This window comes from Scardinius erythrophthalmus (assembly GCF_964197995.2).
Source record: "Scardinius erythrophthalmus genome assembly, chromosome: 22".
Taxonomy (NCBI): domain Eukaryota; kingdom Metazoa; phylum Chordata; class Actinopteri; order Cypriniformes; family Leuciscidae; genus Scardinius; species Scardinius erythrophthalmus.
Genome location: NC_138242.1, coordinates 25,737,625 through 25,763,778, shown reverse-complemented (window position 1 = coordinate 25,763,778; position 26,154 = coordinate 25,737,625). Strand labels below are relative to the sequence as shown.

Sequence of the window (26,154 nt, the reverse complement as noted above, 5' to 3'; positions counted from 1 at the left end):
GTGCCATTGATCTAGTGTGCGCCATCTAATCTCTCTCCCTGATCTCTGCTTCATATGGACAGTTAAGAGTCAAATTTATGACCTTTGGAAGGAGGTTGAGAAATCACTTGGAAAATAGGCACCTCCAGGCACCTCCAACGAACATGTGTGAAGACTGAGACAGAAAGATAGAAGACGGAAAGGAGTAGAGAGGACAACCTGCATAAGGAAACATAAACTATAACATCATGCTTTTGCTTTCACATCTATTATGGCAATACCAAAGAGAGATTGGTATCTGCCAATACCTTGATTTCATTGATGAAATCAAGAGAGAAATCTTTCACACTTCACAGAAGACTTAATGTAAGCTCAAATATGCAAACTATAGCACATGGGAGTTTTACTTGCTTACTTTTTGTAAAAAAAATAAAATAAAAAAAAATTCACTGACCCCTATAGCACCTCCTTGTGGCCTCATGGGGGTCCCAATACCCCAGTTTGAGTGGGACTTGGGCACTGAACATGCTGATTGGTTGAGTTCATGCCGCATTTTGATTGGTTGACTCCACGCAGCATTTCATTTCAACCACCATTTTTTAAAAATCTGTTGCGGTGTGTGTAGTCCTACGTCACCGGACTAATTTGCCTAATCTTCATGGTACTTTAGACTGCAGTGGAAACGCAGAAAGAAACAGGTCTGGGGGGAAAAAATTGGGACAAATTGTTCCGGGTAATTTCGGTGGAAATCTCTATGATATTCTGGTCCATAGATACAGTAATGCTTGGTTCCCTCTTTCAATGTCTTTTTTTTTTTACTTGAACTTCATCATGGAAAAATTACAATGATTGATGCTGCATCTGACACCACAGAAACAAATACAGACGTCTCTATATACTCTAAACAGCATCAACAGTGTAACACAGCACCTCTCATAGCACATTGTCCGCTCTCTTTGCTTTAAATACAGTCAGGCTTTTAGTCATGGTTCTCATTCATCCTCACGATTCATGTAAGTGCTATACAACCTCATTTTTATTTTTATTTATTTATTCACCTCTCCTCTTTTGAGTTGGATAGTCGTCTGCCTGAGACGGACACAAAATATCATGTGTCATATCATTAGATTATCTTTCAATCAGAGCAGTTTTCAGCCCCCCTCACCTGCTGGAACTCTCCATTATGTCAGAGAGCAGGAATCAAATTGTGAAGCCTGATGCAGAAACACATTAGGCTGCTTATGTTTATTGCACACTCCATTGATTTTTACCATCTGAACTTCTGCACTCTGGGGTCACTCGAGTCTCCAGGATCAACTGATAATGGGCAGGAGTGTGTGTGTGCTAAATTAATATATATCCAGGAGGATTTTTCCAGTTTTCCTGTACCTGATTTATGATATGTTGTCATCTTTTATGCTATTGTATGTTTAACACACCTAAAATGACTGAATGAACTCTCTACACTGTCAGAAAATGTTTGCAAAAATTGTACCTTTAGTAGCTTGTGTAGCTAACATGTTAATTTTGACAGCGCTAATATATATAGCGTTCAACGTCAGTTCAGGCAGGCCGCATAGTCAAACTCAGCTATCAGCTGATACCTATTCAGACCTAACAGCTGATCCGATTCCTAAGCATTCAATTGGTCCCTTTCAAACAGGGCGCCGTATTTAAATCCATTTTCAGTCTGCCTGCTTGGCTGCTTCCACTGCATTGCTTGCAACCAACCTCCTCCCCTAGCTCCTCCTTTAACTTCTGTTTAACTTAATCAGTGTCATTCTGTTGTCATTGATGCATGCTCTGTTCTCAATGGGGGATTTGTTTTTTGCTGCTTTCCCAGTTTAAATGGGAGATGTCCCCAGAAGCTGCTGCTGTTCCCTGACTAGCTTTCATGGAGCTCATGAAAATGATGGGTAACTCAGAACAGAGCCATACCGCCAAATGTAACTTTAACAATCATGCAAATAAAATTAGAAAATTTTGACTAAAAGAATTGTCTGTTATTTTTGACTTATTTGTGGTCCTGACTGAAATATATACACATACACAGACACAGACACACACACACACACACACACACACACACACATACATACATACATATATATATATATATATATATATATATATATATATACACACACTCACCTAAAGGATTATTAGGAACTAGGGGTGCAACGGATCAAAAAACTCACGGTTCGGATCGTTTCTCGGATCAGAGTCACGGATCGGATCATTTTTCGGATCAGCAAAATTTTTTTTTTAAATTAACACTTTTAAAATGGCGACGGGATGACGTAACGTGGCCATGCTTGATGTGTTTCCACCGATGTCCCGATACCACTTTTTCACTTCCGATACGATACCGATGCCGCAGCTTTGGCTATTTGCCGATACCGAAATCAATCCGATATTTTTATTTTAATCTTGAACTAATACTACTAATAATAAAATATATGGAAGCACTTTGCTCAATTAGCCACATACAAACATCTCACTCAAATGGAGAACAAATACTTCTTCAGTATATAGTCCACAACAACAGTTGATAATGAAAGACTGCCACCCTTTATTCAAAAGACCTTGAGATATGTTTGGTAATTGTACCTGAATGAATTTAAAATTAAACTTTAACGTTATTCTCATCTGAATTATAAATAATTTATTTCTGTATAAAATAATACTAGGCCTACCATTAACAACATTTGATTTTCTTTTTTAATCAATGTAGAATGTGTAACTTCAAAATAAACAGATTAATGTTTTCACTGTTCGATCGCGCCCGTGCCTCTCTCTCTCTCTCACACACACACGCATTGCAATCTTGACATCGCAGCCTGTTCATTTTGCTGCGTTCACACGAAATGCGAATAGAGCGTCAAATTCGCGTCTAGTTCGATGCTTGAACAGTTTGAATCCTTTCGCGCGTCCAAAGCGAATAGGACGCACCGCGCGCGTATCATGATAAAGCAAGCGTTTGAAGCGAAATAGACGCGTGTTCCAGGGAAGCCAAAATGCTCCCATACAGGTAATTTTAAATGACGCGGGGCATTCAAGCTCCCCCGTCCTCCGCTCGCCATGACCACGCTGTGTGTGGACTGAACATACGCACAACTTCTTCTTTTTTTCATAAATCAATCCGCGAATCACGTGTGTGCCGAACCGAAGATATTGATCCGAACGGATCACGGATCAATGATGATCCGTTGCACCACTATTAGGAACACCATACTAATACTATGTTTGACCCCCTTTCGCCTTCAGAACTGCCTTAATTCTACGTGGCATTGATTCAACAAGGTGCTGAAAGCATTCTTTAGAAATGTTGGCGCCTATTGATAGCATCTTGCAGTTGATGGAGATTTGTGGGATGCACATCCAGGGCACGAAGCTCCCGTTCCACCACATCCCAAAGATGGTCTATTGGGTTGAGATCTGGTGACTGTGGGGGCCATTTTAGTACAGTGAACTCATTGTCATGTTCAAGAAACCAATTTGAAATGATTCGAGCTTTGTGACATGGTGCATTATCCTGTTGGAAGTAGCCATCAGAGGATGGGTACATGGTGGTCATAAAGGGATGGACATGGTCAGAAACAATGCTCAGGTAGGCTGTGGCATTTAAACAATGCCCAATTGGCACTAAGGGGCCTAAAGTGTGCCAAGAAAACATCCCCCACACCATTACACCACCACCACCAGCCTGCACAGTGGTAACAAGGCATGATGGATCCATGTTCTCATTCTGTTTACGCCAAATTCTGACTCTACCATCTGAATGTCTCAACAGAAATCGAGACTCATCAGACCAGGCAACATTTTTCCAGTCTTCAACTGTCCAATTTTGGTGAGCTCGTGCAAATTGTAGCCTCTTTTTCCTATTTGTAGTGGAGATGAGTAGTACCCGATGGGGTCTTCTGCTGTTGTAGCCCATCCGCCTCAAGGTTGTGCGTGTTGTGGCTTCACAAATGCTTTGCTGCATACCTCGGTTGTAGCGAGTGGTTATTTCAGTCAAAGTTGCTCTTCTATCAGCTTGAATCAGTCGGCCCATTCTCCTCTGACCTCTAGCATCAACAAGGCATTTTCGCCCACAGGACTGCCACATACTGGATGTTTTTCCCTTTTCACACCATACTTTGTAAACCCTAGAAATGGTTGTGCGTGAAAATTCCAGTAACTGAGCAGATTGTGAAATACTCAGACCGGCCCGTCTGGCACCAACAACCATGCCACGCTCAAAATTGCTTAAATCACCTTTCTTTCCCATTCTGGCATTCAGTTTGGAGTTCAGGAGATTGTCTTGACCAGGACCACACCCCTAAATGCATTGAAGCAACTGCCATGTGATTGGTTGATTAGATAATTGCATTAATGAGAAATTGAACTGGTGTTCCTAATAATCCTTTAGGTGAGTGTATATAGCAGTGTGTGGGACTTATTCCACATTCCTTCTATTCATATTTTAGACAAATACTTCCTTGATTTGTGCAAATCCACCTTTCCACAGATTAATAAGACTCTTTTGTCACAATCAAGCAATTATGCCATCAAAATACACCTACAATGTTATATGAACCTGCACAGAATGATAAAGAATAGCCAGTCTCTTGGGGCGAAAATCCATCCACACACACCTAAACACATGTTATACTGACAGTTAATTTTTCAGGCTTCCTCCCAGAGGTTGACGGGACATAATTAACCCAACCTGGGCAAGATACCAGATCTGTCCTGCCCTACATAACACACTCACACGCCTGCCAAGTCATCCAGCTTGAGGGATTCCCGCTGGACGGCATGGAAATTGTGACGACTTCCTTTTTTCTCATTTGAAAGACAATCTGTTCCTTAACCGCCCACTTCCGTCGCCAGCAAAAGGACAAACCCCTCTATGATGCTTTATTTCATGTTTCATGTTGGAAACGGAGCTAGTTGAATTGCTGGTGGCCTCATTATTGTTGTTCTAGTAGAACAACTTCCTGACCTTCACATAGTCTCATCTGTTTGCTTTTTCCGTCCACCTGGACTTTCCGGCAAAGCTTATCTACAATATTTCTACCCTAGGCAAAGTTTGTAATTACTTTCCCTGGCCACTTACATCTCATGGCCATCCATCATCCATTTTCAACACGGATGTGAGCCGTGACATACACAAGCAACCGTGCGGCTCAAAACGTAAGGAAATGACAATCCACACCGGTAGAACTTGTCGGCCCACCTCTGCTACAGTAACGGCACCTCCATCTGAATGTCTTACAGGGCAGAGTGAATAGATTTGTACGGGAGATGGCAAGTATGAAAAAGTGCCTGCGATGAGTCACAGTCACAGTTAAGATTCTGGGAATGCGACACGCGGCGGAAAATCCTGTGATGGAAGAAACAAATATTTGAAAGAGAGATTACCGTTGCGGCAGCACAGAGAAAGATGTGGAAAAGGCAGAGTAAACAAACCAGGTCTCATGGGGGAATAAGGAGAACATAACACAAAATAAAGAAAGAGAAAAAAGACAGAAAGAGAGAGGGAGCGTAATATACTTTCGGAGTTGACATTACAAGAGTCAAGATGGAAATGGTAACTGTAGTGGTTGTGGAGGATATGCAGCCAGGGTGGAGATGTTAAAATGAATAATTAGATAACACAAATGGTACAAAATAGCTCTCCTCTTCTGGGAGAAGACAAGATGGCCACCTGGCCCTTCAGATAACACTAATTAGAGCATCCGTACGGGCAGTGGAATGAGGATCGAGGACACGCTTAATTACACTTGAAGATCGTCCATGTTACAAAACAAGAAAGGCAAACATCTTCTAAAGGACTGAGCACGTTCTAAGGCGGGAACTGTCTTTCTCACTTCCTCCTTGAGTGTATGCTTTTCCTATAAGAAAGTTTGCATGTCTGAGGATGGCAGGTGGGGGAGGAAGGGTACAGCTGTTATAGTTTCAGCCCAGGAACAAACCATTTGATTCAAGGACGCCGAACAATGGCAGGCGAACACACTGACATCTGGCAGCCCTTTACTTATGTACACTAATTAAAAAACAAAACCAGCCATCAGTTGTACACTACGGCACCGCTGATAATAATTTACTCTCATTGCGACCGTCATCTCCAGATGTGTTGGGCTGTCTTCGTTAGCTAGGCTGAACAGAAGTAAATGAGGTATTATGAATCTCCTCCCTCGGTGGATCTCGCTCAAGCATGATTTCCATGGCTTCTGTTGTGTGCTGAGTGGAATTTTGTATCCAAAATTAAATGTTAAAAAGCTGTAAAATCAATAAGTCGCATAAAAGCATATATCATGTTCAGCTTTTATCTTCACGGACTGAAGCCGAGGTCAATGAGGAGCGATAAAAACCGTTACTGAAACTGTGTCGGGACACATGTCTCTTTAAGTGCTTTGATCGCGAGTAATTTACAAGGCCAGACCGGTTTGATTTGAAGTTTCATTTGCACAGTTTAATCCTGCCAGGACAAGGGGAATTAGTCAGTTCTCTGTACAGAAGTGCTATATTAAACCACAGAGTATTACTCAGCAGAGACGTGGAAAACAATTAGCATTGCTTGCTAATCCTCCCATTTTTAAACTTTAACAGGGGCTTGCTGATCTTATGTGCGTGAACCGTACCAAATGCCATTGCTTCACTTGGGAACCAGCAGGCACAGTGCAGATCAGACCTTATTTTCACTCGTGTCGTGAAACCCTACATCAATCTGACAACCCATAAAACACACAAACATTAGTCAAGTTTAAGAAGGCATTTTAGATTCAGATCAGCACGGGCCAGAACATTGTGTGTGAGTCCCATTGCCGCCTTTTCCAGGAGGGAGAAAATGGGGGCGCCCTCATCACTTCCCCTCTCTTCGAGATCAGAAATGGTCTGTCACTGCTAATTCTCTAACTGATCGCTCACCGAATCGCCGTTCTGATGTGAAGCGAGAACCTAGCTACTTCCCAGTAGTCTGAGCACGCTTTGACGAAGACTGATATCCAACACTCTTTCATCAATCTCAAGCTCTTTTCTTGATTTGTCTGACCCACTCGGACTAAGAGGAACTTCTCTGCTTTCCAACGGACACAAAAAAGGAGAACTAACACTACATACAATAAATGACCAAACTACAAATTACTCATAATTTAAATTAGTAAAACTGCAGTCAAGATACCTGTATCTATTAAAAAACAATGCATCTATATATAATATCTCTCACAAAACAAAAATGAGAATAAAAATAAAAATGAGCTTAAACTAAGAAAAAACAATAAAAATAGAAAATGCATTTTTTTACAAAGTGACAATGAAAAAAAAATAACTTTGTTGAAAGCATTGTGATAAACAGTAGCACTTATTTAAATACATATTTTGCTTCAATAAAAAGACTGAAGCAAGAGAGAGCAATACACTGTTAGCAGTAAAAAAAAATAAAAAGCACAACAATGCAACCTGTAGTATTTTTTTTTTAATTATTTACGTTTGTAAATAAAGAACTGTTGTAAAATCAGCTGCAAATGGTTTTAAATCGAGAAACTGCTTTTCTTCTGTTTGAAATATTATTATTATTGTTTAATCTAATTATTTTTAATCCAAAGGGAATGTTCTAAGAGCCTGTCTTTTACCGCATTATTATGTTATGGACTTCTCACTCTCCTCACACAGGACCATTATAAGGGGTTTAAGGTGAGGCTGTGTTTTATAGTGGGTCCAGAGTCTGCACTGTCTTTTTTTTTAAATAATGTCCTGTCAATCTCAGTCCTTCAAAACACTCCACCGGCTCCTAGAGAGTCATGAGGTACAACAGCTGCCAGAAGGCACGCGTTGCTCCCCTTATACACACGGAGGGACAAACACACGGACAGACACACACGGACGGGCCCACGCACGCACGCACGCACGCACGCACGCACGCACGCACGCACGCACACACACACACACACACACACACACCTAACTTGCTGAAGACTGAAAAGAAAGTTTTGGCATGCACACAGTTTCTGTGCATGCTAAGGTCATATCTGTGATATGTGCTGCTGCTTTAGTCCCGGAAGCATATGGTGAGTGCTAGTTTATTTCAGGGCAAACATTCTTTGTGTTGGATTGAAGGCTCTGTCTTCTGTCATTTGAAATAAACTGCAGTGGTGGTGTAGTCCCCAGGCTTACAGACAGCACTGGTTTTATAAAGGCTAACTGTCCTTCTTTATAGTTCTAACATTTGATATGCGCTGTTTTCTGTGAAAGAAAGGTCCTACAAGTGTTCTGCGTCTTTCTGAAGGGTAAACACTCCTTAAAGGGATAGTTCACTCTAAAGTAAATTTCTGCCATCAGAATTTTTTCTTCATTTCAATGGACAAAAACAACTGAAACCTTATTTAAAATATCTCATTTTGTGCCCCACAGAAGAAAGTTAGTCATAAAGGTTTGGAATGACATGATGGTGAGTAAATGATGACAGCTTTTACATTTTTTAGGTAAACTATCCCTGTAACCAATAGGCACTTCCATGCTATTGCTTTCATTAAAGCTAAGGGACATACCAAATAGAAAATAATGTTAACTTTTCACTGAAATGGTAAATGGTGAGAAAGTTTTTATTTTATTTTATTTTATTTTTTACTTTGGAACCCACTTTATATCAAATTACTATGGATAAGAATACCATGGTACCACCACAATTTTTAGACTTGGTCACTACATCTGTAGTAAACAATAATGAGCATTTAGTTTGTAATTTAACATAAGTAAATCAAATATTAAATATGTCTGATAGCCCTTCTTAAAGTTGAGAAGTTACTGTGATGTGTCAGAGTTCCTGTGAGGACCTGGTTTTAAATTGGAAGTAGGGTAATGGCTTCTGGGGAGACACCGTGAGCGCATTGTGAAAGGTAGGACAACAGTAAGAGAGATGGTTTATGGTCAGAGTAAAAGGACATGTGAGCCTTGTTATCCACAAACATAGAGCCCATATTGTTCTTTCCAGTAAGTGGAATGGGAATGTGTGTGTGTGTGTGTGTGTGTGTATACTCACAGATATTTGCTGTGCCCTTGGGGATGGGGAGATAGGATCCAGCGCTCCAAGCTCTGGCCTGATAATTCCTCTTACAGCGGCCACAGTCAGGCCCCGTAGTGTTGTGCTCACATTCGCAAGTGAGTTTCTCTTTGTCAAAGATGCAGCTGTTGGCATGAAGGTTGCACTTGCACCTGTCACGGTAAAAAAAAAGGAAATAAAACATATGCCCTTGTGGATTTTCAATTGTGGAGTTCAATTACACTGTGCTTATAGTATTATAAATACTTGCATGTAATTACATCTGTAATTCTTAAATTACGTAATTACATCTATAATAACGCTGTTGACCCTTCCCTTCCCTTTTAACCCAGCCTTAAACCTACCCATACCACTAAACCTGTCACTAACCTTACCCGTATCCCACCTCAAAGAAAAGGGTTTTGCAATACAACATCAACACAATACAAACAAAAGTACATTGTACTTATTTTTTTGATGTAAGGGCAAAGTAGTTAAAGACACCTACTATAAAGTGTGACTAACAATATAAAAGTACAATTTCATATTTTAATACTATAAACCAGTACAGAATAATCCCCGGCTAGCTGTGCATTAAACTATTTTAATGAATGATGTGGAGGCAAAGACCATCCGATGGGAAGTGGAGGCTGGTTGTCTCCACAAAGTGCATTAAAATTGTTTAATGCACAGCTAGCCGTGAATTATCCTGCTTATACTATGGTCATTTGTCAACATTGACAACTTAAAGATGTTTTCAGTGCAATATTTGACCGGATAAAATTGCTGGTTATTTTCATCAGTTACGGCTTGTTTGTTCTAGCATTCAGCCTGCTTTCAAATCAGACACAGAGATAAAGCAGTGCGTAAGATTACATTTATTTGAATGAATAAACTATAGGATTCATTTGAACTAATTATTGAGAGAGAGATGAGAGATGGGAACCTGCATCTGTTCAGCGTATCTCTCTCTATTAACAATGAAGCTGTGAGTTTAATTCCTTCAGAATAGCGATGTAACTCCCTCATGCTGAGAAATATAATTAGCGATTAAGTAGCGAAGCTATATTACTAATAAAAGTCGCAAGGCAGCGTTGATCACAAGTTTTGCTCCTGAATGTTTGTGTGTGTGCTTTCCGCAATCTCTGCCCTCTGCGTGCGAGTGACGTCTGTGTATGTGCTTCAATTAAAACAGTGCATTACTATAGAACGGTGATTAAACTGACTTGGAACTACCTGTGCATTAGACGGTTTTATTGCACACCTTCCAGCCAATCAGAATCGAGTATTCAGACAGGCCATGGTATAAACATAAATAAGAAAAAAAAAAATATGGCATGAATGATAACAATAAAAAAGAGAGTAAAGAAGATAAGAAGGTAGAAAATTATTTTACTTGACTAAGATTGGGTTATATGAAGCAAACTCCACCCAGAGGTGGAGGTACCCAGAATGTATTCAGATAGCAAAATAAATTAAAATTACTTAAATTACTCTGGCCCACTTGCCTGCTAATATATAAATGTATTAATGTAAACATTTTATGTAAATATTATAGCTGAAACTATTCCTTGTGGTAATATACAGCATGTCACAGATGCTGTCCATAGATATTATGTTAGAAGAAGAAAAAAAAAAAAAACTACATTTATTTAAAGTTGCTCAGCATGATTCTAACAGATTAAAGTAACAAAAAAAGTCAAAAGCTGACCAGTCTCTAGTTTTTGATCTAACTTTTTCCAGACTCATGATGTCTGCCGTCTCGCTTTCTCACACAGGTTTACGATCTGCCAAGTGTGGGTACAGAGGAGCATTATTAAAACCATTGTGTCCGAAGAGATGTACATGCAGGGGCTGATAAATGTGATGCACCGAATCACGTTTGGAAGTGACAAATGACTGCTCAGTCCCTGCACGCATACACGGGTAGAATAAATGAGGGGGCATTATTCTCCAGACACTCTGATTTGCATCTCATTATCTATAGTTTTTATTTATTTATTATTTAACAGAAGGGCATGTCAAATCTCAATATCATAGGACATCCTCTTTAAAACTGGCACCTGTCCGCCAAGCATGAATCTGTTGCTTCTGTGACATGTTAGCAAGCTTGCACACATAAAATCTCCAACCAAATAATGACATATGATGCAAATTAGTTGCTGATATTATGGTGGGTCATTAAACTGCATATAAACAGTGAGTAATAGACTTCTGAGACATATTAAAACCACACAAGAGTAAAAACCATAAAAAAGGGCTGCTTTACAGGGGCATGAAACATTTCCAGTGGGCATAGTTTTTTTCTGAATTATAAAGTACCTCATTTACTTTATTCATAAAAAACTATGCATTGCAATGAACAGCTCGCTAGCCTTAACTAACAAAGCTGGTCCAGCGACCGAGCAAAACAAAGCCATCGAGCTGCAAGGAGTTAAAGGCATGCATGGCATTCTGATTAGGCCTCCCTGTTCAGTTCAGGTGGAGGTCTCAGATTCCATGCACTGCACTTCTTGTAGCTTGACCTTCATATCCTCTTATCACCAGAAACATTTTAATCACGGTGTTGATATGAGGCAGAGCTGTGCTGCTGATGTAATGAAGGGGACACAGCAAGGGCCTGCTGGGTCCTTTTGCCGTCGGCATGGTAGCATCGCTAACAGAGACGAAACATTCTCGTTCCAGTCTGGTCACCAGGGGAGATGAGGTGCAATAGCTGCCTCAAGGAGAAGTGAAGTAAAAAAATATATTTAATTAGACTTTAATGCCAAAGCTGCTCTCCAGGGCTCCACCATAGAAACTGTCTGTCTCAATTTAGCCAGGCTTTGCCATATTCACAAGTACTGGCTTGTTCTGATAAAAGATTGTGATGCATGTGCATTTTGCTTGTGTGAGTTTCCACAACAGCCTAAAATGAAGTGCAAAATACACAAAAGAGCACCACAAATGTGGTCCACATGACTTGTGCACTATACTAAGTCTTCTGAAGTCATACAACAGCTTTTGTGTGAAAAGCAAAAATGCATTTTGTTATTTACTGGAAATCTTCCCCTCCACCATAGCTCTTAAATTTTGCCCTCGTCCATGTATATTCAAACTCAGAACCTCAAGATGTATTAAGCGACAGCTCACACAAAAATAATATATAAATCTGTCATTATTTACTCACACTCATGTCGTTCCAAACCTGTATGACTTTCGTTATTCTGCAGAAGTTTTGATGAATTTCAAAATGTTTAAAGCGTTCTACAAAATTAAGTAATGCATACAGGTTTGGAACAACGTGAGGATGAGTAAATTATGACAGAATATTCATTTCTCACTTGCTTCAAATTGTATAGATGGCTAACATTCTACAAAGAAGAATATGAAGGAGTTTTTTGTTCAGTCAGCTTTGAGTCTAACAGAAAAGTTTAAAGGCTGAATGTCCTCCTTGAAAGGCAGGAGGCAGAACATGCTTATAGTGATTTATTTCTTTATTTATCTATCTTTTATTGAAATACTAGCCTGAAGCACATGAGTCTGTGACCTCCAAAATAATAGAAGCTTGATTGACATCGAAAGCACAAACAGCACTTTAGTCTCTCTTTAAATAGTCCCCCTCACAACTGACCTCTTGAAAAAAAGAGCTCATCTTCATCAATTCATATCTTATCTGCTCTCGCACCAGTTCAGAAAACCGACAGTAAAACAGCCCCCGTTCTCTAGCCGCCTTGCGCCGTACTGACTTATCAGTGGATAATTATTAGCAATTATCTCCAAATGAAGCTTACACATGCATGGCTAGGCATGCTGATCCAACCAAAACAGGCTGAGCAAAGACAGAATGGCCTGTGAGTGAGCAAAGTAAGTGAAGTAATTATGTTCAATTAAATGCGCAGGTGTTATTGTAATACAGAGAACATGGTCAAAACTCTCACTAAAATAATTGTTTGCTCCTGTCAGTGTATAAAAACCATTGTGCAAATCATTAAGATACGAGGAGTCAAACAAACTTTAAATGAATAATAGGAGTGTTGCTGAGTAACTGGGGTATTGCACAGCTTCAGAAGACTTGGAATATAGAGCACAAGTCGTATGGATTCAATTGACTTTTTAGATTACCTTTTGTGTTCCACAGAAGAAAGAAAATCATATTGGTTTGGAACGACACAAGATCACTGTTAACCCTTTTCCACCGACACGGTTCTGGTGCGGGTTCCCGGCCTTTGTCTGTTCTCGAACCGTTCTGTGCATTTCCACTGCAGAAAAGGGGGTTTCGGGCCGGAAAGTTCGATTCAACTCCGGCTGAACACTGAATAGAACAGCGCTGAGCATGTCCGTCTCTGGCTCAGCACCAGCGGAGGAGCAAAGATACATATTAATTTAGCAGTTTATCACGTCACGCACTGAACGTTCCAATCACACCGGTGTGAATGTTAAAAGGGTTCAAATTTATCGTGTTTCGGGGGGTGGAGAGGGGACAGTGGACTTGAGTCCCCAAATGTCTAAATGCAGAACTCAGGTCTGTAGCCATTCAGGTGTGGTATCGTGGGCTTTTTCAGGAACAATGACTGCTCTTTTGAAGCAGATGGGAAAACTGCAGTGCTGTGCAGTGCTGCTTTCAAACATCCAGTTACTTTGAAAACGTTCAAACTAACACATCCTGGCCAGCACAGTGTTACATTTCTATCCTTTATCTTTATCTTTTAACATCCTTCAGTAATTTTGCTCAGCAGCATCTGATCTTGCTTTTCCATTTTTTTGAAGATGTTGGCTAAATTTTGATGATGGGTTTGGTTGACGTAGGGTGCTTTTGGGTTTTTGAGTAAGGGCTGACTGTTTCTCGTCTTTGTAGTTCATGCAATCCTGAAGGCTTCCCCTATTTTAGATAGATAGCTGGTACAAAATTGTTACCCCAAATATTAAAAATAACCATGTTCTGATTCCTCTTTCTAGGATGCCAAGTTCTTAGACACCTTTGTTTCTTTCCGTTCTGATCTACTTGGCCATCTGCTGCCACACATCTGATAAACAAGCTTCAAACTGGATGTAGACACCAAACAAAATTGAAGAAGTGAATCTCTGAGGTGATTCTCTGCTTTGGTCTACAAATTGCGGCCCCTTTTCTCACTTTTTTTTTTTTTTTTTACATTTTCTGTAAAGTGTTTACTTCTCCATTCACTGTAAAGTGGTTACTTCAGCCAGTTCTGAGTCTTTGTGATTGGCTGTGAGCAGTAGTGTGTCATATGCTGACAAGGTGAGGCCTGAGTACCGCACCTCACTCTGAATCTGAGATAAATGAAACAGAGCATCTTGTGTGCTGACTCTAATTGCCTCCTGACAAACACAGACAACTGCTCCGCACCACAGCATAGGAAGTGAGAAGTGGGTGCAATCTCTCCGAGACACATCTGTGCAACTATTGCTTTTTGCTAAACTGCATGTACTTGACAGCAAGAGAAGTTAGATTCAGGGACAGCTTAATGCCTTGGGAGCCGAAGATGACCATCTGAGAAACCAACTCCTCTGGGTTCAACTAGACACAACAATACTTACTAAAAACAGTTGATAACAACCTGAACCCCATTCATCCTCTCACTCAACCGCTAATGAGTGACAAACATGACAATTCAAGTGGCCATGGTGGATATGTAATGGATATTCTGTACTTTGAAAAGAGGACTGTGGATGTTGTCTAAGGCTCTAGGCTCACAATTATCAGACGGCTTCACATTTTCTAAATATAAACAAATGTTAGCAGAATGCAGTGAGGAGCTAAATTGGAATAAATCTGAATGACCCTGAAGCCAAACATTTCCACTGAAATTACAACACTGTATCCACAATTCATTTAACAATTTAAAGAACATTCAGTCGTCCTACTTTTGTTTTTGTGCAGCAGCCACAAGCTATTACAGATTGTTAATGTAAGCCCCAAGACATTCATATTATTCAGGGGTCAGTGAACTAATCACAAGATAAAGAAAAGCTGGAGAAACTGGAGAGGCAAAATATATTCTGGGCTAATGCTGTATTCAAATTCAACTTGAAAAGCCTGAATTTCAAAATGACTACTTGAGAAAGTGCAATAGAATGCCAAATGAAGTTGGACTTCCATGGAAACTTTGTCAGAAATCTAGAACATTGCACAGAGGCCAGGTGTATGACATCATGCAAAAAAAAAAAAAGAAGAAAAAAAAAGACAAATAAAAAAGGCAAAAGTATGAAGAAGGTTGATAAAAATAAACGAGTTTAATAAAATGATAGATCAATAGGCTGTATGAAACTTGTGTATTGTACTGGTTATAATAAAGGCACAGTCTGGGGAGGGTTGTGAGATAAATGTCAAGGAGATTCTGCTAAAATGAAGCAAGAATATTCCTTCATTTCTCCTTGAGTGAACCTTTACAGGCACCAAAGTGTGTTTCATTTCTTTCTAGCACCTTCAATCCTCTAAGATTGAGAAGCTAAAATCTATCTATCTATCTATCTATCTATCTATCTATCTATCTATCTATCTATCTATCTATCTATCTATCTATCTATCTATCTATCTATCTATCTATCTATCTATCTATCTATCTATCTATCTATCTCAATCAAAATTCAGGAATAGAATTGAAATCTAAATTCATTCTCAATTCAATTCTGTAGTGTGCGATGGGTAAAATGAAAAATGGACACTGAAATCATTGTAAAATCTAAAAAAAAAGAAGAGAAAGAAATTCCTATTCATCTGTAGATTTGTGGTTTACAACGAATCTCACAGCGCAGGCACCAGAAAAGCCCTTATAAGCCAGACAGCCGAGCTCACCACACGCCTGCCATGACCATACAGATGACATGGCTCTGTCTGATGGAGTATCGCTGTGGGAATTCGTTTTAAACAAAACTCACGAATCTGGCTTTACACAGGCAATCTGTTGTCTTGTTTCCTGTCCCTTTCACACCACTGCAGCAAACAGCTTGTGTTTCAGTATTATCATTCTGGAAAAACAAGGGTTCGTGACCTTCTTCGGTTGCTGAATGTGTAGTGTGGTGGATGAGGGATGTATTTAAATCTTAATGTGTCGGGTCTGAAGGAGGTGGGTAAGAGGAGGTCGGAGGATATCTGTGTTGTAATGATGCATGGCTGTATGGGGCTGGTGAATTGGCCTGGCTCAGATTGCCAAGTTCTCCCCAGACGCTCTGATTAAAGACTCTTAATCCATCATCAGAGGCGGCCTGAACCGCACAGATGTGCCCGGGGTCAGAGGGCAGTTCGCGATTGGAATCCTACAGCGCTTTGCGTCTTAATCTGTCCCATACAACAGGCATCAGCCCAGAGTGAGAGAGAAATATTAGATGTAAGCACCTCATAAATTTTTAGCTAAAACATCTTGAGACATAAAAGATGTTCATAATGCATGTAAAAGCTTCTCACGCATCGTGATTAAAAGAAACATCACAGTAATCTAAGCAGGGTGATATCTAAATATTGTGTATATGTGTGGGTGGGTGTGTCAGATGGTTTAGGGTGGGGTTATTAGAGGCAGAGATGTTGAGTGAAGGTGAGGTCAATGAGGGGATTACTCAGATATATCCATCAACAATCGTATTATGAGTGATGTGACACCTAGTCATGGCTATGAACACAGAGTAGGCCATCAACTAAAAAAAGAAAAATGTGGAAATAATTTCAACAATTTCATAATTTCTGCTTTTACAGTCTTTGTGAATGCAGTGGGCCTCAATCATGGAACTTATAAATACAGTAGCCTAAATATTTTGCAAATAAAATGGACACTTCTTAAACCTCAAAAGAGAATAAAACTAAAATAATTCAATGAAAGTGTTAAACTGTCTTGCAGACAAATAGTTTTTCGTACCAAGCTAACATTTTGAAAATACGAACACTGGCATAAATTGGAAAATTATGTCAGTAGTTCTAAGAACGGCTTTACGAATAATTTACAAAAAAAATGTATTCTGCTTGTGTTTCATGAATGAGGCCTAATGGATGACCTCATGTGCCTTAACGTTTAGTATGGACCTTGAATGAAGCAAAACAGTGAATAAAAGCGGCCCAAACTTTCCTCAGAAGGAATGACAAAGTTAACCCTGATTTTGACACATTAACATAATAATTCTTGCGTTACAGTGCTAATCTGGAGGTAGGCTAATAGCTTTATTCCAGTCAATGGCTTTGAACGGGATAGGGATTTTGCTGGAACCTTTAAATGGGATCAGCCTTTCCGGGGTAACAATATGGCTTTGCACTGTAAAAATCCTCCCATCACCTCAGTATTAGCCCTGCTCATGGTGCTAAGCTGTGTACATTTGCGTGCATGTATGTGTTTATGCATGTGAATTTGTGGCAAGGAACATCTGTCTGCATGTGTTGATTTTTCACACTGTGTTTGTATACAATATGAATTCACTGAGGTTTTTCTACCCTGAAACACAATTAATCCATTTGTGTAGTGATTGCACACATGTTCCTTTGCTGAACGCTCTTTAAAGGAGGAGGAACAGAATAAGGGCTGTGCCATCTGTGAGTGATCAGGTCAGAGAGAGATAAAGAGAGAGACACAGACAGAGACGGTATGAGTGAGTGGAATGCAAATCAGCTCTGCTTGGGAGGAAGGAGACTTTGTGACAGTGAGAGAAATGTTCATCTTCTAAACAGTGATTCAGGCACACACACACACTGAAACTCAAGAAATATTCACACTAATTGCCAAGGCACTTTCACAAAATATACAGAAATCACTGGTCACATCAGTTGCATTTAATGTGCACATGAAATGACTGATTTCAAAGTGGATATGTGCAACATTTGTGCTTGTAAACACACTGGGCCTCTGATCTGCAAATTGCAGGGGAACACTGACATATACAGCACCTTTCGCATATCTTCTTTTTTAATTAATCTTAATATTTGATATAGTCAACTCTTCTTTTTAAAACCCATTTTAAATCAAACATTAGCAGGAGGTTTTTGCAAATAAATGTCACCCTCTTGATTTTGAGATATATTTTTAATTGCATGTGAAATGACTATAGCAGTGCTCGTAAAACTTTTGTGATTTTTTCTAAATGTCAAGAAAAAACTATTGTGGAATGACGGCGTTTCCATTAACCAATGTTATGCGACTAAAACTTAATTTTTTCCTCTCGCGATAAGTAAGTAATTAAAAAAATCATGGCAACGGACGTTGGTAGGTTTAAGTATATCTCAGCCACCGAACTAGCTATTATTATTAATCGAAGGAGACTTATGTGTGTTTTCCAAGCATTAATGGTAAGAAAAGACCCTTTATACTTATGAGAGGCTCATATGAGGTGTTTCTGGGTGTTTCTCCCTCATTTCTGCTTCGAGGTCTTGATTGTGGCATTTATTTGAGGTTTAGAATCCAGTATTCCTGTAATTCTTTTGTCTTTTATGAATTTAATAAAGAACAAGTCTTGTATTCTGTCCAAACATACTGCCTCATCTACGTCAGGTGACCTGGAAATGCGCAAAAACTGTTTCCATTGCAGTTTTGCGAAATATTTATTTTTCGAATTGCCTGAAAAACCACCTCATGCGAGCGGTAATTATTATTATTTTTTTTGCGATAAATGGGACGTGTTTCCATTGGCCGTATTTTCAATTCGCGCAATTTGAAGGGTAATGGAAACGCGGCTATCCACTTGTCCGAGTAAAAAAAAAAAGTTGTTTGTCCGGAATTATTTTTTTTTGTGTGTGTTATATAATTATAGCCTATGTAATTTATTCTGAAGCAATATTCTCATCAGTGTTCAATCAGCTTTGATATTTAAATCTGCATCCTGTAATATCTGCACCTTTAAAGGTATTAGAGTATGGCCACATAGTACTTCAAACGGTTCTATTTCAAAAGAGCAAGAAAAAGTCTGCTATGATTTGGCCTTCTTTAAAATAAATTGCTGTCTTCAGTCTAAACATAGTATATTGTTTAAGAAGGGTCAAAGAGTTTACAATACAGGGAGACTGGTTTGCTAACACCCTCTAGGCTATGGTCTGTCTCTCTTCTGACTGAATGTGCTGGATCAGGCAATCGCTGGTAATCAGTAAGGGTGTCTAGAGGCATCCAAACGTTCAGCATGTTATCATTAACACAGTTCTCAGTCAGTCAGCAGAGTCCCAAAAGACAACATTCTCTTCACGGAGAAGCGAATGCATTTCTCAGTCTCTGGATGACTGCTGCATTAATGATAAGTCAGAGTGGTTCAGCCGTTCTTCTTACTTAATGTCAAACAGGTGAAATAATTATCAGCATGTTTACTAGGCTTGCTGGTTGCAGGTCTGACAAATCTGGAATGCAACTACAAAATGTTGGGTAGGTTTTTTATTTTTTTATTTTTTATTTTTTATTTAATGAGAACACGCAGTCTCATGAGCTTGGTTTCTTTTTGATGGACTTTCAAATACATATTTTAAATCAGTGGTCTGTGTGTGTGTTCATTTGTGCATTAACCAAAACTTCACCTTCTGTGAAAGAAGTGAAGGAGAAACCACTCGAGTCACAACACTGACAGACTTAACAATAAACACAAATATTCAAATTAATCTACAGATCTCAGAGCAACATGTCATTTCATTTAATTTCATTAAATCAGCACCGTTCCAAAACCTAGTGAGATATTTACCTATCCAGTATTTTAAGGCAGCGGTTTAAGACATCACCCAAATTTTATAATTATAATTATACTTTTTATAATTAACACAAATGCTGCCTTTTAAGATGCCTTGATTTTCCGGAACATTAAATCAGCACTTCAAATATTTGGCAGTCACAAAAATTCACTGTGACATGCTCAGTGAAAAAATATAAGAGAAATGCTGATTATAAATATGTCATTCAGTACTTGCAAGTATAAATTAAAATATCCCAATATAATTATAAAATGTTTATATATATATTTTTTATATTTTTTGTGTGTGTTTATTAATTGGTGCCTATATAGAGTGTTCTCAAGCTCACTGGGGTTTGAGACAGGACTAAGATGTTGATCCACTAATACTAACACATATTCACTATGTCAAAAGTACTAGTAGGATACAAACTGCCTGCAAATACATATAATTAGATATATAACAATATATATGTGCAGTGTCAGGAGTACTGAATCCATATAGCCTACTGTGTGACTGACAGGCTCCTTTCCGACTTGCTTGTCGGTCAAATGTTGAACAAAAATATTTTTTCAACTAATTTTTAATTAATTTGTTACTGTATTAATAGCTTAATATAAATCTAATTAAATATAAGTTTGATTTTCATTTCACTGGTATTGGTATTACTAAAATTATAGTATTGTGACATCCCTAATATGTACTAAATGTAATTTTTTTTTTTAAAAAATCCTTAAATATCACTGCAAAATGTGATATTTGATGGAGGTTTACTCTAGAGTGGTGCCTGCATTTAGTTTGCCACCATAAATTGCTCCTTTATAATTCATAAAATCAATTGGCCTGACAAACAAAGAGCACACCAGCAATTTTTTTTAACAGGAGCTAATTAAACATGTGAACTGCGGAGTGATTCACATGGAACAGAGAGAGATTAGCCCTCCCCCTTTCAATTCTGACCAAGCATGGCAGTCACGCATCAGCCCAGCACGACACACACACATGCACACGCGCACACATCTGGGACCTGGCAGCTGGGCTACCCAGATACAGCGCATTCTGCTTCTGTTTTGCCGCACAACCCTTCTCCTCTTCTCTCCCTCATTTTTTTCTACCTCTATGGTCTGCAGGTGCACTGCTTGGGGAACTCTCAAAGAAGTGGGTATCTTATTATGGGGAGGCGATGGTGAAGAGAGACAGAACAGTGAGCCCCATGTGCTCAGACAGGAAGTGCTGGGCAATATGTGAAGCTCTTTGTATGAAAGCCGGTGAAAACCACAGGCTGTGAAACACCAACGAGCAGATCTGTTATCCGTAAATAAGTTAAAGAGAGTGTACAGGTCAGCTAGATGCACGAGGAAAAGATCTGAAAGCAAAACAAATGAACTGAGAGATTTTCTGGACTGCAGGAGTGTCAGTGTTTCTGTTTGTGTCTTGTTAAGATGCTTTAAATGAGCTTCTGCGGGTCTAATGGTAACAGGGCTGACAAGCCAGGTGTCACCTTCTATTTCCTTGAGTGATGCTACCTGTCTGTTATTCATTTATTATGAGATATACAACTGCCTGCTCAAGAACAACAGAAAAGATGAGCCACAAAGAGATGCTGTTAAGTTTGTGCATGAAAAAACATTTACTCTTTATTGTGTTGCTATTCTTGTTTTTATGTTTGGTTTGCTTTCTTTTTCTATATTTTTATATGTTGAGTTTTTGACATTTGAAGTATTTTCAGCTGCTATGAAAGATGCTATACAAATACTACCACTACTACAAACACATAAATATTATTTTTATAGCATGATCAATATATATATAATATATATAAAAAGATATATAAATATTAAGACAGTTTAAAATCATATATATTCTTAAAATGGTTCTAACAAGCACCTGCTTTAAAACTCTTTAGAAAACGTGTATGAGGACTGCTGAGAAAGGGCCGTGGTCTTCAGAAGATGGACCAAAATCAAGGTCAGGATTTAGAAAGATGTGGACACAGGTAATCAGATGCAGAGAACAGAACGACTCATCAATCATGGGGGGAGCAGAGTTACTCTGAGGAATTGTGAGAATTAATCCATCACCTGCATTTGGTTTAATTCCCAAATCGTTGAAAGGAGAAGTCAGCTAATGCACTCTGATGAGTGAGAGGGAAGAGGGAAGAATGCAAGTTAAAACAGCGAGAGATATGACTGATTCAGGCTGTGAATTCTGGGAGACTGAGAATAAGAGCTGAAAATTTCTTGAGTTGGCTCAAGGGATGCAGTGACAACAGCTGTGTATCTGCAGGGTCAAGTGTGTATTTTTACACATTAAATTGTTTTCTTAGCTGAGTTGACGCATGGAAACGGCGTTTGTGAATAACATGATGACTGGGTGATGAACGAGGTGCCAGAATCAATTGGGTGTGTAATTACACTTCATCATTTGTATCTCTTGTGCTCCGATTCTGTTTCTCACAGTAGAAACACACGCACACGCACACGCACACACACACGCACACACACACACACACACGCACACACACACACACGCACGCACACACACACACACACACACACACACACACACACACACACAGTCTCAGATTAACTGCCTCGGCAGCAGCTTCCTGATCTGTCAATGGTGTTAAAAGGTCAAATGGAATTTATCTAAATCGGTGTCCATATCAACCAATATAAAAAGTTGCACTGGAATTCTTCCATCTCTGTAACAATAGCACAAAATCAAACACTTTAAATAAAATCACAGAAATGCAAATCGGATTGCAATCATTTGAGGCCGGGAGGTTATAACATGATTAGATTAAGTTTTGTGGTGAAAGAGCATGTGGAACAGAAGACTGCTGAAACATCAGATGACCGGACCAATGAAATGTGCTGATGTGGAAGAGCTGAAGTGCCGAGCGCAGCACATGAGATGGCAAGAGGAAGATACAGAGTGGAATGACTTATTCTACAAGGGGCGGGGGTGTGGGTAGAATCTCGAAATTAGCACAAATAGATTATCTGTCCTCCGGTTCCTGGCCTCAGCACGGTCTAAGCAGGCTGGAAAAAAAGAAAAACACATCGACTTCTCAGCAAACGACTGCCCATCAGAGCAACCAAGGAGGACCGCAATTAAGCGATCAATCACCGTATCATCGATCCCCAAGGGAGACAACTGTATCCGGGCCTAACTAAATATGCAACGGTTTTGCACAGATAAGCATTCGAAATGGAGTCTAACATTCTTTAACACGACTAATGCATTCATCTTTTAATACCCACTGTTTTTTTGTTTTTTAGATGAATAAGTATTTATTAGGGGTGTGCCATTTCATACCATCCACAATAACACCGGTATACATATTTACATAATAAAAAAGTGTCATATCGAGATATCAATGATGGCGCATGCGTCTTCTCTCGCTCGTCTCTCAAAATGGGTTGCACAAGCCAAGCGTTACAGGCGGACATGACGGACATGACGGATGTCGGACATGACGGATTTGTCACTTGCACAATCGGGCCAGCAGTGCATCGTAACTGAAGTTGAGAATTTTCACGTCTTTTTAAGTCTTATCAGATTAAACATTCAAGCGATTTTAAACTATTCAGTAGTCGCGCTCTTTGAAAGATGGTTTTCTCTGCGTGAATAAATACAGTAAAGCCACCTCACAAACAGCTCGCGAGTAACAAAAGTTATTTTTCGTGGATTATATCGCTTTAACGGGAAAAAACACGCAAAATTGTGTCAAAATTCCAGTCTTGGTTAGTATACTCGTAAACACAGTCGGTTATGTCTCAAATAAGCATAAAACGCATGTGACAGTGTGACAGACTGTATAGTGAAAAGTAATGGATCCGTGCACTAGCTCTAAAAGTGACAGCAGTCATGTGACTGTACTTAATGTTGTCGTCAAAACAACAAAAGATAGCTTTGATTTGTGTTAAATTTAGTCAGGACTAAAAGACTATCAGTGTTATTTTACATTTGATTACTTTTTTCAGTTTCTGTAGTATTTCTGAATACTAGTCTTAGACCTACCAAAAAACTTTTCTCTTTATTTCTCTTTATTTGTATCTTTATTATTTTGTATTATTTTTTGCTTCTTTTTTCAATTTAATTCAAAGATTGAAATCAAGCTTCCTTGTGTTGTGTAAACTCTTAACAACAAAATTACACCATTGTAAAAACACAATGAGTAAGCAAACATTTAGGTGAGATAAATGTAATAAAAAAATTGTCTAAAAAAATGCCCTTTTGTTTGCACTAATAAATGATGCTGCTTGCCCGCTGCAATCACCAATAAAACGTTGTTCCATATATTTCTTTCTATATCGTCAAAAATATAATTATTGCAAATATTCTTGAAATATTGTGATATAATTTTGAGGCTATATCGCCCACTCCTAGTAACCATGTCAAGACGATCAAGTATGGACTGTATATATATATATATATACACTACTGTGCAAAGGTCTTAGAGACTTTCTGAAAATAAACATTCTGTTTCTTCATGTGATCATGAATTGTGTACAGTATATACGCACCAGACCCCCTCTTTTAGCCAATAGGGAAATGTCCAACAGTTAATAAGCCTGTACTGATCTGCTGAACTGACACAGACAAAGACCTGCTCAATGCACTAAATTACCCATCCAACCGCAAACTACTCAAATCACTTAATAAAAAATTAATGCTTATCTGTAAGATTTGCTAATTCAATTTCTGTCCTGCCTGTTTATCATGTGGCACGCAACGATGTATTAATCTCAAAAGACAGCATGACAGTTGTAATTCAAAAATTTAAAGATCGTCTTTTAGACATGGCTGTTCAATGAGACATTTACACCCCTCTTTGTCTTCACTGCAAACTAACAAGGAACAGTAGGAGTCTTCAGTTCTCCTGCAGAGACTATGGTTGAGCTCGAGAGAAGGCTGATGTATAATGCATACATTATACATCAGAATGAGTGAAGGCCAGCAGTGTGTCAGAGGAGACAGAGTCAGACTCAAGCTGTTCCTCCAGGAGCCAGCTTCATCCCTCCTTTAATTACACTCTATTGATCAAACACAGATGGAGGGGGAATGAAGGATGGAGTAAAAGAAAAAAAGAGAAAGACATGGAAGGACAGAAGTGAAGAAAGGGAGAAATGAGTGTTGTGTGTAGTTTTCAGACTGAGAGGGAGAAAAAGAGACTATTTACTATTGCTGCAGTAGATAGTATACACTGCACAGTATGCAAATTATATGTGACCTACTACATTTGCCAAAATGCTTACTACATGAAATAATGTATCTCACAATGCAAAGTGCTTGACTTGAACTACTACGGTGTGAAGTAATATCAGAAAAATTTAACTGAAAAATAAAAATAATCTAATAAGGGTCACATCAGGGCTTTTCAGCATTACAAAGTCTCTTTGCAAACAACCTCAACAAACAAGATGTTACCTTTCAATTTGTATTTCTAATATTACATATCAATCTGCTCTTTCAACACTTACATACTTGACCTTCATAATTAAATATTATATTAAATCATTACTATTCATTCAGAATCTCCATACAACAAATGTGAAGTGTGCGACAAAGGTCTAAAGTGTATATTCTCTTCTTTTCGCTTTCATTTTGCTGACCTACTTAGCTTTCTGTTCCAGGGCTGCATCTTGGCTCCTTTGTTTCATACCGATATAGACTGAATCTCTTCTGAGATCAGGAATTTCTGTGCTTGGGGTCATCCGCCTCCTGCCAGACTCTAGTGGCTCATGCACCATGAGGCAGAAACACATTTCAGGGGATGAAGGAGTGTATGCTTCCTGTGAGCATGTGGAGGGAGATGAATCATGATTCTCCATGACAGGGAGGCTCGGAGAAAAACCCGCTACAACGAGCATGCTGCTGAACTCTGGATTACCTTTTTAGAAACAAAACGACAAGTCACTGCTCTCATAAATATCTGTCAGAGATGACACTCACCGATCATCATTGTGCACCATTAATGAGAACACAGCCTTGAGGGAGATATAAAATTTACAGCCTTTTGTGATCAACTGTCATCTTCACCAAGAATGGTTTAGAAACATCCACACACTCAACACACAGCATTGTACACTCTGATGTGAAGTTTACGCATCAGACTTTCTTTTCCTATGCAGTCTAATTTCCCTATAATTCAACAATACTGATTGATTACTTGTTAGTAAATACTGTTCAGCATATCATCATCATAATCATAACCAACATAATTATTATTATTATTAATAAATTATATTTATTAAATTATTATTGCATAATTGTTATTATAATTATATTTATTTAGCATTTTCGGGTTAATTTGTTGTGGGAGATATTACTTATGGTGCATCCTTTAAAAAACAGAAAGGTACACCAACATTAGATACATACAATTTTCTGTAACCTGTTAAAGAATTAGCATGTTTAGAAAATAGCAAACTAAAGAAATGGACAAGCAGGGATAGATGCTGAAATAATTAGTCTCCTTTTTAAGACCGAAAAAAACAAAAACAAAGAACATTTAAAGGTG

At 38.8% G+C, this 26,154-nt stretch overlaps 1 protein-coding gene across 9 annotated transcripts in view; it reads right to left on the bottom strand.

Moving 5' to 3' along the window:
• ntng1a (netrin g1a) overlaps positions 1-26,154 on the bottom strand; it is an 89,930-nt gene that overhangs the window by 16,481 nt on the left and 47,295 nt on the right. For all 9 annotated transcript variants that reach the window (XM_081353258.1, XM_081353256.1, XM_081353253.1 and 6 more), the window contains exon 4: positions 9,005-9,177. In XM_081353258.1, coding sequence (XP_081209384.1) covers positions 9,005-9,177 — 173 coding nt within the window. The remainder of the gene's footprint in view (positions 1-9,004; positions 9,178-26,154) is intronic.